At 36.8% G+C, this 14,188-nt stretch overlaps 1 protein-coding gene across 1 annotated transcript in view; it reads right to left on the minus strand.

Moving 5' to 3' along the window:
- Positions 1–14,188, minus strand: part of LOC120515473 (dynein heavy chain 11, axonemal) — a 331,373-nt gene that overhangs the window by 180,466 nt on the left and 136,719 nt on the right. The window contains exons 33-36 of the mRNA XM_039736528.1: positions 6,295–6,451; positions 5,986–6,131; positions 5,772–5,888; positions 372–510 (exon numbers count right to left, since the gene is read on the minus strand). Coding sequence (XP_039592462.1) covers positions 372–510; positions 5,772–5,888; positions 5,986–6,131; positions 6,295–6,451 — 559 coding nt within the window. The remainder of the gene's footprint in view (positions 1–371; positions 511–5,771; positions 5,889–5,985; positions 6,132–6,294; positions 6,452–14,188) is intronic.

The raw sequence follows: 14,188 nt of genomic DNA on the forward strand, positions 1-14,188 counted from the left end.
AGCTAAACAAAGCAGTGTCTTTTCAGTTGTATAATTACTGTCTTCTTGCACATTATTTTATTTCTTGCCTGTGCCTGATTTAAAATATTGCTTACATAGTATACAGACTCACACATAAAATACTTTTAAGTGTCTCAAAAACATACTCTAGTACTTGAATGCACTTAAACAAGAAAACTTTCAAAATTTTGCAGGATTATTAAACCCCTACATTTAATTTCTAATATTCTAAATCTTTGGAGATACACTTTGGGCAAAAAGAAAAGAATCACAAGGTGAGTGTATTTTTTTAAAGAATTAGAAGTAGATTAACTAAAATATAACAACACAAACACAAACAATCGTCTAATAAAATGTCAGTCCTAATGTACCTGTTTCGACAGCAATTCCTTGCAGAGTGTGTATAAAGTTATGAATTTTCTAGCCAACTGACGAGCATCAAGAAATCCTTCTGCCACAAGCATTATTTCACAAATCAGCTCAATGTCTGGCACTACCATCGCACATGGCCTGTAAATTAGTAATAAGACAATATACTTTAAAACTAAGCATTTTTCAAAATTCAAATATGTTTAATTCAGCTATGATTTAACTTGATAATACTGGTATAAGGACAGCATAATTTTATTAGAAACAAATGTCAGCTTGTGGAAAATTATTAAAAAGTCATTATCCCCTCAATTAAAATAATGGTATGATATCCACCTCAAACATTCTGCATATAGTATTTACATGCTATCTTATAATACAGATCTACAACTTAATTATCAAAGCTATGTTTAATTGTAACCAAAAAAGCAGATTATATAATAGAATAATCCATTTTAAAACGTTAAGCGTGATGATGATGTACTCTTTAAAGAAAAAAATATGTCTCTGTTTATTTTCATTTTCTTTATTTCTTATTTGTTCGTACTTTGGGCATGAAGAGTGTGTGAGGGGCATAGTTAAAACAAACATGGTAAAAAGAGGAATTAGATGTTGCTTCTCTGAAAATAAGAAAATAAACTTAATTAACATGTTATAGTAAACAGAAATAAAATAACATATGCTTCTATTAAACAAATGTTCAGCAAAAACAGGGTCTTATTTTACCAGTATTAATTCAACAAATTAATTGCCATCAGATTGTATGGCATTGCTTGTAAATCTGTAAACACTAAAATACCACTTTGTATATTTATTTTCTGTAAAATTAAAACTCATTATTTAAATATTGCTTTACCTTATATCCAAACTATGTTGCTATGCTAAACCTGTGCTTGTTTTGCTTATTTAATACATTCTTTGAATGTAAAGAACATAGCCTTACTATTGTCTTTCAAGCCAGGAGTATTTAACAGTTTTCCTCTAACTTGAAGACATTTTTTGTGTATCTCATTTATACCTATTTTTAAAAGTGAGGGTCTTTTTTTTGGGCCTGAGTAGGCCTTGAAAACTGCATTTTAAGTTTGGGGCACAGCTCCCTTGGGAGAGGCCTTTATTTCTAAAGCTGACCAGGGAATTCCCGGTCAGGTTTTTATTTATTCTGAAGCTGGTTTACCCCTTTTTACCCTTTTGTGATGATGCATAACAACAATATAATATATATATATATATATATATATATATATATATATATATATATATATATATATATATATATATATATATACTAGCAAAATACCAGCTTCAGAGGAGAAGTAGTGTGTTAAAGAAGCAATGAAAAGAAAAGGAAACATTTTGAAAATAACGTAACATGATTGTCAATGTAATTGTTTTGTCACTGTTGTGAGTGATGAGTGTTGTTGTCATATATATATATATATATATATATTTACACACACACACAAACATATATATATACATATCTATACATATACACATATATACATACATATATATCTACATATATACACATACATATACATACACACATACATACATACACACACATATATACACACAAATACATATATATATATATATACATACACACACATATATAAACATATATATACATATACATACATATCTACATATATACACACACAGCTATTTCAGATCAGTGCAATACGCTGCTTGTTAAAAGGATAACTCCGCTCTTACGTGCAAGTCTGCGTGGATATTATGAACTATCATATTTGTTCAAGTTCTATTTAAATTTTAAATAGAAGGAATTTTTATTTAGTCGACAGAAATATCTTTGGTAGGAATGGTAAAAACAGACAGGAATATTATTCCTGAATAAATCAACTCAAACCTTAAACAACTTATAATATTTTGCTCTCCATAAAAATATATCCTGTCTAAATTATACAAGTTAGAAATAAAGTAAACATTAAAAGAACAAACATTCAAATTTCTTTACTCTTATGTAATTTTATATAAAAAATAAACTTAGATTTTAAATATCCCAAAAGATTTTGCTCTCCATAAAAATATATCCTGTCAAAATTATACAAATTCAAATATGAACATGCTGCATAACAAAACCTGGAAATATAAATAAAATGTGTTCCTTTCAGCAATAACAAATCAAATCATTCAGTTGTCTTTGCTCATATGTCATTTTAGAGCTGGACGCCTGGCATCTTTTTGGCAACAAGTTCGTTTCTGTTTGGTGTGAGGTTCTGTGTTGTGGAGATTCTCAGGATGGATTGCAGGTGCTCATCAGTGAGGCGACTCCTGTGTGCTGTTTTGTTAGTCTTTATCACTGAGAAGAGCTTCTCACACAGATATGTGCTACCAAACATGCACAAGGTTCGAGCCGCATGTAGACGGACTTTTTTTGTTCTTCAAAGTCACCAAAGCGCCGTGCAAACTCAGTGCGCTCAGTTTATCAGCAAAGTGTGTATTTGGGAACACCGTAGTGACGACTTGGTTTAACATTACTTGGCAACAGGGAAAGTGGGGCAAGGTGCACTGGTGCATTTGTGTCTCCCATAAAAGCAGCTTCACTTGAAATCACTTTGTGATTGTGCACGGTAAAACGTCCGCTGAAGTGTCAGATTCTTATTTAATTATTCTGCTTTCTGTATCTTCTGCATTGCATTCAGGTTACCCTGATGTTTTGTCTCATAGTGCCGTCTTAGATTAAATTCTGTAATTACAGCCACATTAGCTCCACAAATGAGACACACGGGTTCAGTAAACATATACTCAGCCTCCCATCGGTTTTAAAGGCTCTATTTTCAGAATCAACTTTTCTCTCAGCATCGTGTGAGCTAGCTTCGCAATAACTTGCAGCATCATAAGCTAGACTTGATTAACGCGTAAGTGTTGGCAAGGCAGCTGAAGCGCTGCATTATGGGATCTGTAGTTTATTGTGTTACCAGCGCTTCATATACCTGGGCCATTAATAACAATAATACAGTATATAAAATGATCTGGGGCGGATATAATTACACCGGGCGGATGTGGCCCGTGGCCCTTGAGTTTGACACATATGGACTAAATAGAACTTGAAAAGATATATTTTTCAAATGTGATCGCGCAATTCAGATAGAGTTGGCGCACTACAGCCTGCATCCTCCCTCGCTCTTACTTTTTACCGTTCATCTAATGAATACACTGAGTATGGCTTTACCAAAACAATCATTGATGGCGAATAAAGTATCCATTATTCGAGTATGTAGATCGGGATATATATATACATATATATATATATACCCGCTATCGCAGCGAGAAGTAGTGTGTTAAAAAGCTAGAAAAGAAAAGGGAACATTTTAAAAATAACGTAACATGACTGTCAATATACAGTATTTGTTTTGTGAGTGTTACTGAGTGTTGCTGTCATCAAGGATTTGATTATCATTATTTCTTTCAATCAGGTTCGTATTTGTAGGATGTGTTGTGTTCAAGTTACATTCCGTGTTTGTCAATCGTTGTAAAGATGACAGGTTTCATTCATCGATTCGTTTCTTACTGCATCAATAAACAGCTCGTCTTCTTCTTTATCTGAGACCTGACACACTGCATGCACGGTTTTTTTACACTGTCTTCCTTTAGCGGGACATTGACTTTTTCCACCGTGTGCTTTGTTTCCGCAGTAGCTGGATTTATGAATATGCTTATCAGACGCTTCATATTTTTGCTGCCTTTTCAATTGTGTAATTCGGTTTTGTTCAGCTCTTTGGAACTGTTGCTTTTATCTGTGCACTCGTCAGTTCCGTGAGCCGCTCGGTGTACATGCATCGAAGGTTCCCAGCTGTGCTGGTGCCATCTCGTGCTATGTCCATGGCTGTATTTAATGTTACCTTAGTCCTGGCACTTAAAACTTTCTCTCGCAGTTTCGCTGAGTTTGTGTCAAACACCACCCTGACCATCTCATCTTCCTCTCCATAAACACAGTCCTTCACCCGTGAATATTTAGTGGGAGTTTGCTATTGGATTGCCGCTGACGGACGGCCTTATATGGGCAGGCACTAAATTACAAACGCCAGCGCAGCCTGTCTATGAACTTAATTTAAAGTGTAGGTTTACATCGTGCTTTGTTTCCGAAGTAGCAGAACTCATGAATATGGTTGTATATGTCACTTTCGCTTGCTTCTTATTGTTTAGCTGCCTTCTCAATTATATAATGCATGTTTTCTTCAGCGCTTTTGAGGTCTTCCTGGTTTTCTATGTACTGCGTGATTACGTGGGAGGCGTGATGATGTCACGAAACTCCCCCACGGCGTTCAAGCTCATCTCCATTACAGTAAATGGAAAAACAGCTTCCAGTTATGACCATTACGCGTAGAATTTCGATATAAAACCTGCCCAACTTTTGTAAGGAAGCTGTAAGGAATGAACCTGCCAAATTTCAGCCTTCCACCCACACGGGAAGTTGGAGAATTAGTGATGAGTCAGTGAGTGAGTGAGTGAGTGAGGGCTTTGCCTTTTATTAGTATAGCTATATATATATATATAGATATATATATATATATATATATATATATATATATATATATTTACATAAGTCTTTTATTACCAGTATCATTTTCTTGTTTAAAATACTCAAAAGTGTTACAATTTCATTGTACACAATGCAGAAAAACAAATGTAGATGAAAAGAAATTTCTCATGTGAAATACCTCTAAGGCATCTTTAAAGATAAAGAGCACTGTAATGGAATGGCAGACCATCCAGGTTTGGGCCCTGCATTGTGCACAATGCTATACAGTACAGTTTTCAGCAATCCTGAATTGGATTAAGTAATTTATGTAAAAACAGTAAACAATGTCTGTTTGTTTAAGCTAAGGTATGGTAGACTAGAGTGGTTTTTAGTTCTTCTATCTAACAGCATATTATTCATTTGGACATTAAACCTTTTGATGTTTTTTTTCACAGAATATATTTTATGGTCATGTACTCCTTTTTCATTTTGTGTTTTATTTTTTCAGAGACATTAGAAGAATAACATTTTTTCTTTTTTATACTGTATATACCTGCCATGGGACTGAAGACAATGGATGGTATAAAGTTTATTATCAGCACTTAACTCCTACCATATCTGTCAATTTCTTAATACAGGTATACTATAAAGAGTACTAAACACTTATGCAAAAATAAAGTTTTACATTTTATGTGTAGTATTGACAATAAGGAGAATTATTAACAATACGTTAACATTTTAACAAAATACTGCTTTGTCATGCTACAATATCTTCTGCAGTGAAACTCATTCAATTAGCATTAAAAGGCATTCTTTTACTTTAAAGTCAATCATTAAATTTCTGTACACAGAAGAATTCTAAATTATTTACATTGTCACATTCTACAATACAGCAATTCAAAAAGCTACTTACCTGAAAAGTGCTTTAAGGTTCTCAGGGAGTTCAGTTCTTCCAGCATAGCCTGGATTCATGGTAATAAATATTCCCACAGAAAATTTCAACATAATTTCTTCACCCAAAAACAAAAACCTGTAAATCATAACAAGTTTAAAGCAACCTACTTTCACAATTTTTGTATTGATGTTACCACTAAAAGCTAATGCCATTAATTTTGACCACAACAAACCTTTTTTTCTTATTTTTAATAGCATCTTGTATGGTCTTCACTTGAACTGCTACCACCGACAGGACTTCAACAGAGATTCGATTAAACTCATCAAAGCAACCCCAAGCACCAGTCTGAGCCAAGCCCTTGTAAATATTGCCAATAGACTAAAAAGGACAGACAGGAACATCCATGATAATCACAAATACTATTTGGTGATTCAAAACAGTTCAGTACTGTATATTTTGTGATTGCAAATTGTATGAATTCACCCTAGTTTTGCCTGAAAATGTGCTATTCATTTATTAATTATTGCTTAGTGACAAGTACCTTATAGTCCATTTGTTCTGAACAGTTGAAGACATACACCATTACACCAAGAGCTCTCCCCAAATCCTTGGTTGTCTCAGTTTTGCCTGTGCCGGCAGGTCCTGCAGGTGCTCCACTCATAATCAAATGCAATGATTGTGTAAGAGTAATATAACATCTTGTTGGATGAAAAAAAAAAGTATTACATTTTTATAATATACATAAGGCATTGTGAAAAATGTACACATTGAATTCTTCTACCAAAAATCAATCTGATATTTCAGATTTGCAGTTTCTGTATTTTTAAATATTTTCTGTGCCATGATACATTGGATTGGACTGGATTTACTGTATTGTCATTCAAACCATACAACAAGTGCACAGCTGAATGAAATTGCATTTCTCCAGGCTCAATGTACGAACGCAAACATAAAGACAAGTTCACGTTATACAACAACAGATAGACATCTATATATATAATTCACTAAGGCAAGACAACCATGGAAAGCACGCCGGAAGGGGGGTGGACTCACTGAGCCGCAGACAAGTAAGACACCTATGGCTCACGCAGAAGGAGCCACGCCCACCAACTCCTGGCACCTCCGAGCCACGTTGACTGTTCATAGAGGCATGTTTCTCGCGGAGGTGAATCGTCATATGCAGCGCGTTAAATGGTTTGCGAGGGGTATCCCATGGGATCCTCAAACAAATCCTTTACAACTGAGGTTAAAACAAAACGAAGTAAGCAGTCTTTAAAAACCGAGTTTTTGGTTACGACACACGACCGTGTGCACCATAGCAAACTGTTTTACTGTGTTGGTTTGTTCCGTGCATTGTTATAATGTTGCTTTTCTTGCTGATTTATTACATTACCGATTTTTCAAATGTTAATTTTCTCCCTGTGCTTAAAAATCATTAAAAAACTGGCATGATTATACGTATATATGGTACGCCGCGGGTTGGCTAGTAATATATAATATAGTTGTAAAGTGTTCAAGTAATGAAAAACATAATGCACAGACATAACAGCATTTCAGGAGATTCTGAAAAAGCGTTGTCTGTTGTTTGACATTAAAGGGAGTGGAGTAGTTTGATGGCCTGTGAGAAGAAACTCCTAATGAGTCTGACAGTCTTGCTGTGATAGCGTTTGCCAGAGGGCAATAGTTTGAACAGTCCATGGGCTCTGTGGGTTGGGTCTCCGATCATCTTGGTGGCTCTCCTAAAGCAGCATGACAAGTACAGATCTTGTATAGATGGGAGGGTGGTTATGATGATTTCCTCCGCTGTCCTCACCACTCTCTGCAGGGACTCTTGATCCGAAACAGTGCTGCTGCCATACTAGACAGAGGCTGCTGGTCAAGATTCTCTTTACAGTACCTCTGTAGAATGTTATGAGAACGGGGGGTTTGGGGGAGGTTTATTCTTCTCATCCATGGCAGAAAGTGAAAGCACTGCTGTGCCTTCTTGCAAGGGAGGTGGTGTTTGCAATCCATGTCAGGTCATCGTTGACGTCCACCCCCAGGAACCTGGTGCTTCTTTCTGACTCCACAGCATTGCCAGGGATTGCAAGTGGAATATGAGCCATGTGTTCCCTTCCGAAGTCAACAATGATCTCCTTCATCTTGTTGACAAGTCATCACACCAGAAAACAGGTTGGTTAATTTTCTCTCTGTTGGCCGAGTTATCATCATTGCTGATGAGGCCCTCACCACTGTTGTGCTGTTTGTAAATTTGATGATATAATTTGAGTTATGCCTGGCACAACAGTCGTGAGTCATCAAAGTGAAGAAAAGAGGGCTCAGAACACAGCCCTGGGGGACCAGAGTATTCATGGTAATGGTCTCAGAGATGTTTTTCCAACATGTATAATCTAGGGTCTGTCTGTGAGGGAGTCCAAAATCCAGTTGCATAATATGGTATTGATGCCTGGTGGGTGGACATTTCTTACCAAGTGCTGGGGATTAACTATATTAAAAGCAGAGCTAAAGTCAATAAAGAGCATCCACACATAACTGTTCTTATTCTCCAGATGGGCCATGATCACATGGAATGTTGCCAATATGGCATAATTAGTGGAGCGGTTCGGGAGGTATGCAAACTGAAGTGGATCGAGTGTTGCAGGGAGTTTGGATATTATATGGTCCTTGACTAGCCATTCAAAGCATTTCATCATGATGGGGGTGAGTGCTATAGTCATTGAGCGTTGATGCTGGTGACTTCTTTGGCAAAGGTATCATAGTAGTAGCCTTGAAGCACATATGTACAATGGCTTGCCTCAGGGAGGGATTATAAATGTCTGTAAGAATGTGTATCATTTGCTCAGCACTCCCTGTTACATTGTCTGGACTTACAGCTTTCCATGTGTTGAGCCTGTGCAGTGTCCACCGACTGAGTGCTTCATCATCCACATTGGGAGGGGCATTCATTTTTGTTGTGTTGTTCTTTTCTTCAAGCCGGCTGAAGTAAGTGTTAAGTATATTGTGAAAATCAATATTATCAACAGAGAGTGGTGGAGGAGACATAGTCTGTGATCAACTGTATGCCTTGTCGAAAGCTCCTTGGGTCATTTGAATAAGTGAAGTGACCCTGGATTTTCTGTCCATAAGCACACTTTGCTGCTCTCACATCCTAGTTCAGATTGACTTGTGCAGATCTAAGAGCATTTTTGCCCCCAGACTTGACGGCAGCATGCGCCTCTCTGGTTAGCCAGGGTTTCTGGTGTGGTAATAATCTTGATGATGGTCAAACCTACCACATACTTGGATATGAATCCCGTCACAGACTCAGCATACTCTTGCATATTGATGTGTTGGTTGACAGTGGTAGCTGTCTCTGAACACATTCAAGTCTGTGCATGAGTCCTGGAGTGCTGAAACCAATCCCAGAAACTTATCTGCTTCATAGATGGAGTTCTTCTAGTTAGTAGTAGCCTAAATGCTGGAATAAGCATAACATAAAGATGGCCCACATTTCCAAGGTGAGGGAGAGGCTGCCCTAAATGCATGCTTAATGTTTGTATAAACTCGATCTAATATGTTTTCTCCCCTGGTTGCAAGATCCACATGTTGGTAATAATGTGGTAAAACTGTTCTCAGGTTGGCTTGGTTTAAGTCTCCAGCTATAATATGAACACAGTCCATATTAATATTTTGCATGGCACTGACTGATTGATACAGTGTGGATAGTGTGTCTTTTGTGTTCGCACTGGAGACATGTATACACCTGTGATGCTAATAGCAGCAAATTCCCTTGGCAAGTAGAACAGTCGTCATTTTAGCTGACCATAAATAGATCAACAACTTCAATGAAACCCACCCATCCATCTACTCATCTATTTTTAATGGGTTTAACATGTTCAAGATCGGAGTAACACAGTGCCAACTGCGAAAATAAAATGGGCACAAGTCAGGAACAAATCCCAGACATGGTTCCAGTACACTGCTTAGCAGACTCATGCATACAGCAATACTCATTCACTCAGAACCAATTTAGAGTCACTGATAATGCAACTAAATTTATAAATTTAGCTCACCTTGCTTTATTGAAAATGTGTTTAGAATAACTTACACCTTTTTTATAATGATTAGGGCATTTTTAAACTAGATAAATGATATTTAAATGTACTGTTATGGCTTACCCCAAAAAATGTCTCCAAATGAACATATGGTGGATTCAGAAAGTATCTGCATTCAACAAGTTCTACACAGTTGAGATTCAGAAAGTATTCAGACCTTTTTATTTTCTGCACACTTTATTGTATTGTAGTTAGAATTTTAACTAGCTAAGTTTGCCAAGCTTTCCATTACTGCTAATTAATCTACATTTAATAACCAAAAATAAAGTGAAAAAACATTTTCAAAAAGTCCTGCCAGGTATTCAGACCCTCTGTTCAGTACCTTGTAGAGACACCCAAGCTTTGCACACCTGGATCTGAGCAGTTTATTGCATTCTTACTTGCAGATGCTATCCATTAGAATAAAATGGAAGTGTCTGTAAACTGTAATCTTCAGATCTCCCTACTGATGTTCTATGGAGTTTAAATCTGGGCTTTGGCTGGGCCACTTAAAAACAATCAGAAACTGGTCCCAAAGCTACTAATGCATGGTCTTGGCTGCATGCTTCTGGTCAATGTCCTGCTGAAAGGTAGAACTGTTGCCCTAATCTGAGGTCATGTGCACTCTGAAGCAGGTTTTCTTCAAGGACCTCCCTGTATTTAACTGCATTTCTCCCTTTCTCAATTCTCACCAGTCTCCCTGTCCCAGCTGCTAGAAAGCACCCGTAAAATATGACCCTTCCACCACCATGCTTCACCATAGGGATGTTATTAGAAAAGCGTGCTCCCAAGAACACTCAAAGCTTTAGACATGGTTTTATACCTTTGCCCTCATTTATGCCTCACAATTTGATCACAGACATCTACAGAGAGTTCCTTGGACTTGATGGCTTTGCTTTTGTTGTGACATGAAGTATGAATTATGGAACCTTACATACACAGATGTGTGCTTTCTAAATTGTTTTCAATCAATTCAGTTTGGCACAGATGAACTCTAATTTAAAATTCTAAACACATCTGAAGGTTAATTAAAGCAAACAGGATGCACCTGACCACAATTTGTATGGCAACAGCAAAAGTTCTGAAAACGTATATAAATGAGAGATATGACTTTTTGATTTTTAATAAATTTACAAACCTTTCCAAAAACATGTTTTCACTTTGTCATTTTGGGTTGCTGAGTGTAGATTGACGGATAAAAATGGTAAAATTATTAATTTAAAATTCAATACAACAGAGTAAAGTGTGTAGAAAATGTAGGGGTCAGAATTTACACCCTAATTAATTAAACTAACACCCTAATTACACTGCAGAAAATATGCATAAGACATAAAAGTAATACAAAGCGGAGTTATATGCTTTACATTTTATTAATAAATATACTATATATATATATATATATATATATATATATATATATATATATATATCTATATATATAGTCATGTGAAACGTTTGGGAATCCCTCTCAGCCTGCATAATAAATTTACTTTCAACAAAAAAAAAAACAGTGGTATGTCAACGTAAATAAAATATGATATAATTTTTAATACATGCAACATTTATAGTCATATGAAAATGTTTTCCTGCATAATAATTTACTCGACTTTCAACAAAAAAGATAACAGTGGTATGTCTTTCATTTCCTAGGAACATCTGAGTACTGGGGTGTTTTCCGAACAAAGATTTTAGTGAAGCAGTATTTAGTTGTATGAAATTAAATCAAATGTGAAAAACTGGCTGTGCAAAAATTTGGGTACCCTTGTAATTTTGCTGATTTGAATGCATGTAACTGCTCAATACTGATGACTTGCAACACCAAATTGGTTGGATTAGCTCATTAAGCCTTGAACTTCATAGACAGGTGTGTCCAATTACAGTAATCCCTCCTCGATCGCGGGGGTTGTGTTCCAGACCCCCCCGCGATAGGTGAAAATCCGCGAAGTAGAAACCATATGTTTGTATGGTTATTTTTATATATTTTAAGCCCTTATAAACTCTCCCACACTGTTAACATTATTAGAGCCCTCTAGACATGAAATAACACCCTTTAGTCAAACGCTTAAACTGTGCTCCATTACAAGACAGAGATGACAGTTCTTTCTCACAATTAAAAGAAAGCAAATATATCTTATCTTTAAAGGAGCGCCGTCAGGAGCAGAAAATGTCAGAGAGAGCGCTCGCAAAGAAAAGCAAACAATCAAAAAATCAATACATGCTTTTAAGTATACAGAAGCACCGCGATAAAGCGGCATTTTGTAGAAGAGCATCCTTGTCCTCTGTGCAAACAGCCCCTCTGCTCACACCCCCTCCGTCAGGCAGACAGAGTGAGAAAGATAGAGAGAAGCAAACAAGCGCCACGCGGGAAGCATATCTTATAGCATTGAGGAGTTTTAGTTAATATGTAATACATGCTCTGATTGGGTAGCTTTTAAGCCAACCGCCAATAGCATCCCTTATATGAAATCAACTGGGCAATCAAACTGAGGAAGCATGTAACCTAAATTAAAAGACCCATTGTCCAGAAAGCGGCCAGCCAAAAAATCCATGATATATATTTAGATGTGCTTACATTTAAAATCCGCGATAGAGTGAAACCGCGAAAGTCAAAGCGCGATATAGCGAGGGATTACTGTATGAGAAAAGGTATTTAAGGTGGTCAATCGCAAGTTGTGCTTCCCTTTGACTCTGCTCTGAAGAGTGACAGCATGGGATCCTCAAAGCAACTCTCAAAAGATCTGAAAACAAAGATTGTTCAGTATCATGGTTTAGGGGAAGCCTACAAAAAGCTATTTCAGAGGTTTAAACTGTCAGTTTCAACTGTAAAGAATGTAATCAGGAAATGGAAGGCCACAGGCACAGTTGCTGTTAAACCCAGGTCTCACAGGCCAAAAAAAATACAGGAGCGGCATATGCGCAGGATTGTGACAATGGTTACAGACAACCCACAGATCACCTCCAAAGACCTGCAAGAGTATCTTGCTGCAAATGGTGTATCTGTACATCGTTCAACAATTCAGTGCAATTTGCACAATGGCAGAGTGATGAGAAAGAAGCCATTTCTGCACTCATGCCACAAACAGAGTCGCTTGTTGTATGAAAATGCTCATTTAGACAAGCCAGATTCATTTGGGAACAAAGTGCTTTTGGGCTGATGAGGTAAAAATTGAGTTATTTGGTCATAACAAAAAGTACTTTGCATAGCTGAAGAACAACACTGCATTCCAAGAAAAACACCTGCTACCTACTGTCATATTTGGTGGAGGTTACATCATGCTGTGTGGATAGTTCAGGGACTGGGGCCCTTGTTAAAGTCAAGAGTCGGATGAATTCAACCCAACATCAACAAATTCTTCAGGATAATGTTGAAGCATCAGTCACAAAGTTGAAGTTACACAGGGGCTGGATATTCCAACAAGACAATGACCCAAAACACAGTTCGAAATCTACACAGGCATTTATGCAAAGGGAGAAGTACAATGTTCTGGAATGGCCGTCACAGTCCCATGACTTGAATATCATTGAAAATCTATGGGATGATTTGAAGCAGGCTGTCCATGCTCGGCAACCATCAAATTTAACTGAACTGGAGAGCTTTTGTATGGAAGAATGGTCAAAAATACCTCCATTCAGAATACAGACACTCATCAAAGGATATAGGAGGCGTCTAGAGGCTGTTATATTTGCAAAAGGAAGCTCAACTAAGTATTGATGTAATATCTCTGTTGGGGTACCCAAATTTATGCACCTGTCTAATTTGGTTATAATGTATACTGCATATTTTCTGTTAATCGAATAAACTTAGTGTCAACTTCTGAAATACTACTGTTTCCATAAGGCATGACATATATTAAAAGGAAGATGCTACTTTGAAAGCTCAGCCAATGGTAAAAAAAAATCGAAAGAATTAAGAGGGGTTCCCAAACTTTTTCATATAACTGTATATATATATGTGTGTGTGTATATATATTATATATATATTTATATATACTGTATATGGAAGCGAAGGTCTATGATACGGTTTGCATATTTGTAGCTAGTGATGCACAAAAGGGATAAAATGAGTCGTGTATCTTAAAATAGTTTTTTATTCCTAAGCTTAAAACAACCAACAAGGTGTCATCTTTAGAAAAAGATGGTTAGACATACAGGAATTCAAGGCAATATATAGCAGGTAATGGGTATGAGTGGAGGGGGAGGTTGTGCGGGGGGTAATAAGGTGGGGTTCGGAAGGCGTTGGTCTTAAAATCTTTTTATAATTTGGATGCTCTTCTTTTTAATCCTGCATATACTGGGTTCCAGTGTGTCTGTTAATGGCGTTTTATTTAGAAAGTCATGATCCAGCCAACTCTCTGACACTGT

This window comes from Polypterus senegalus, chromosome 15 (assembly GCF_016835505.1).
Source record: "Polypterus senegalus isolate Bchr_013 chromosome 15, ASM1683550v1, whole genome shotgun sequence".
NCBI lineage: Eukaryota > Metazoa > Chordata > Cladistia > Polypteriformes > Polypteridae > Polypterus > Polypterus senegalus.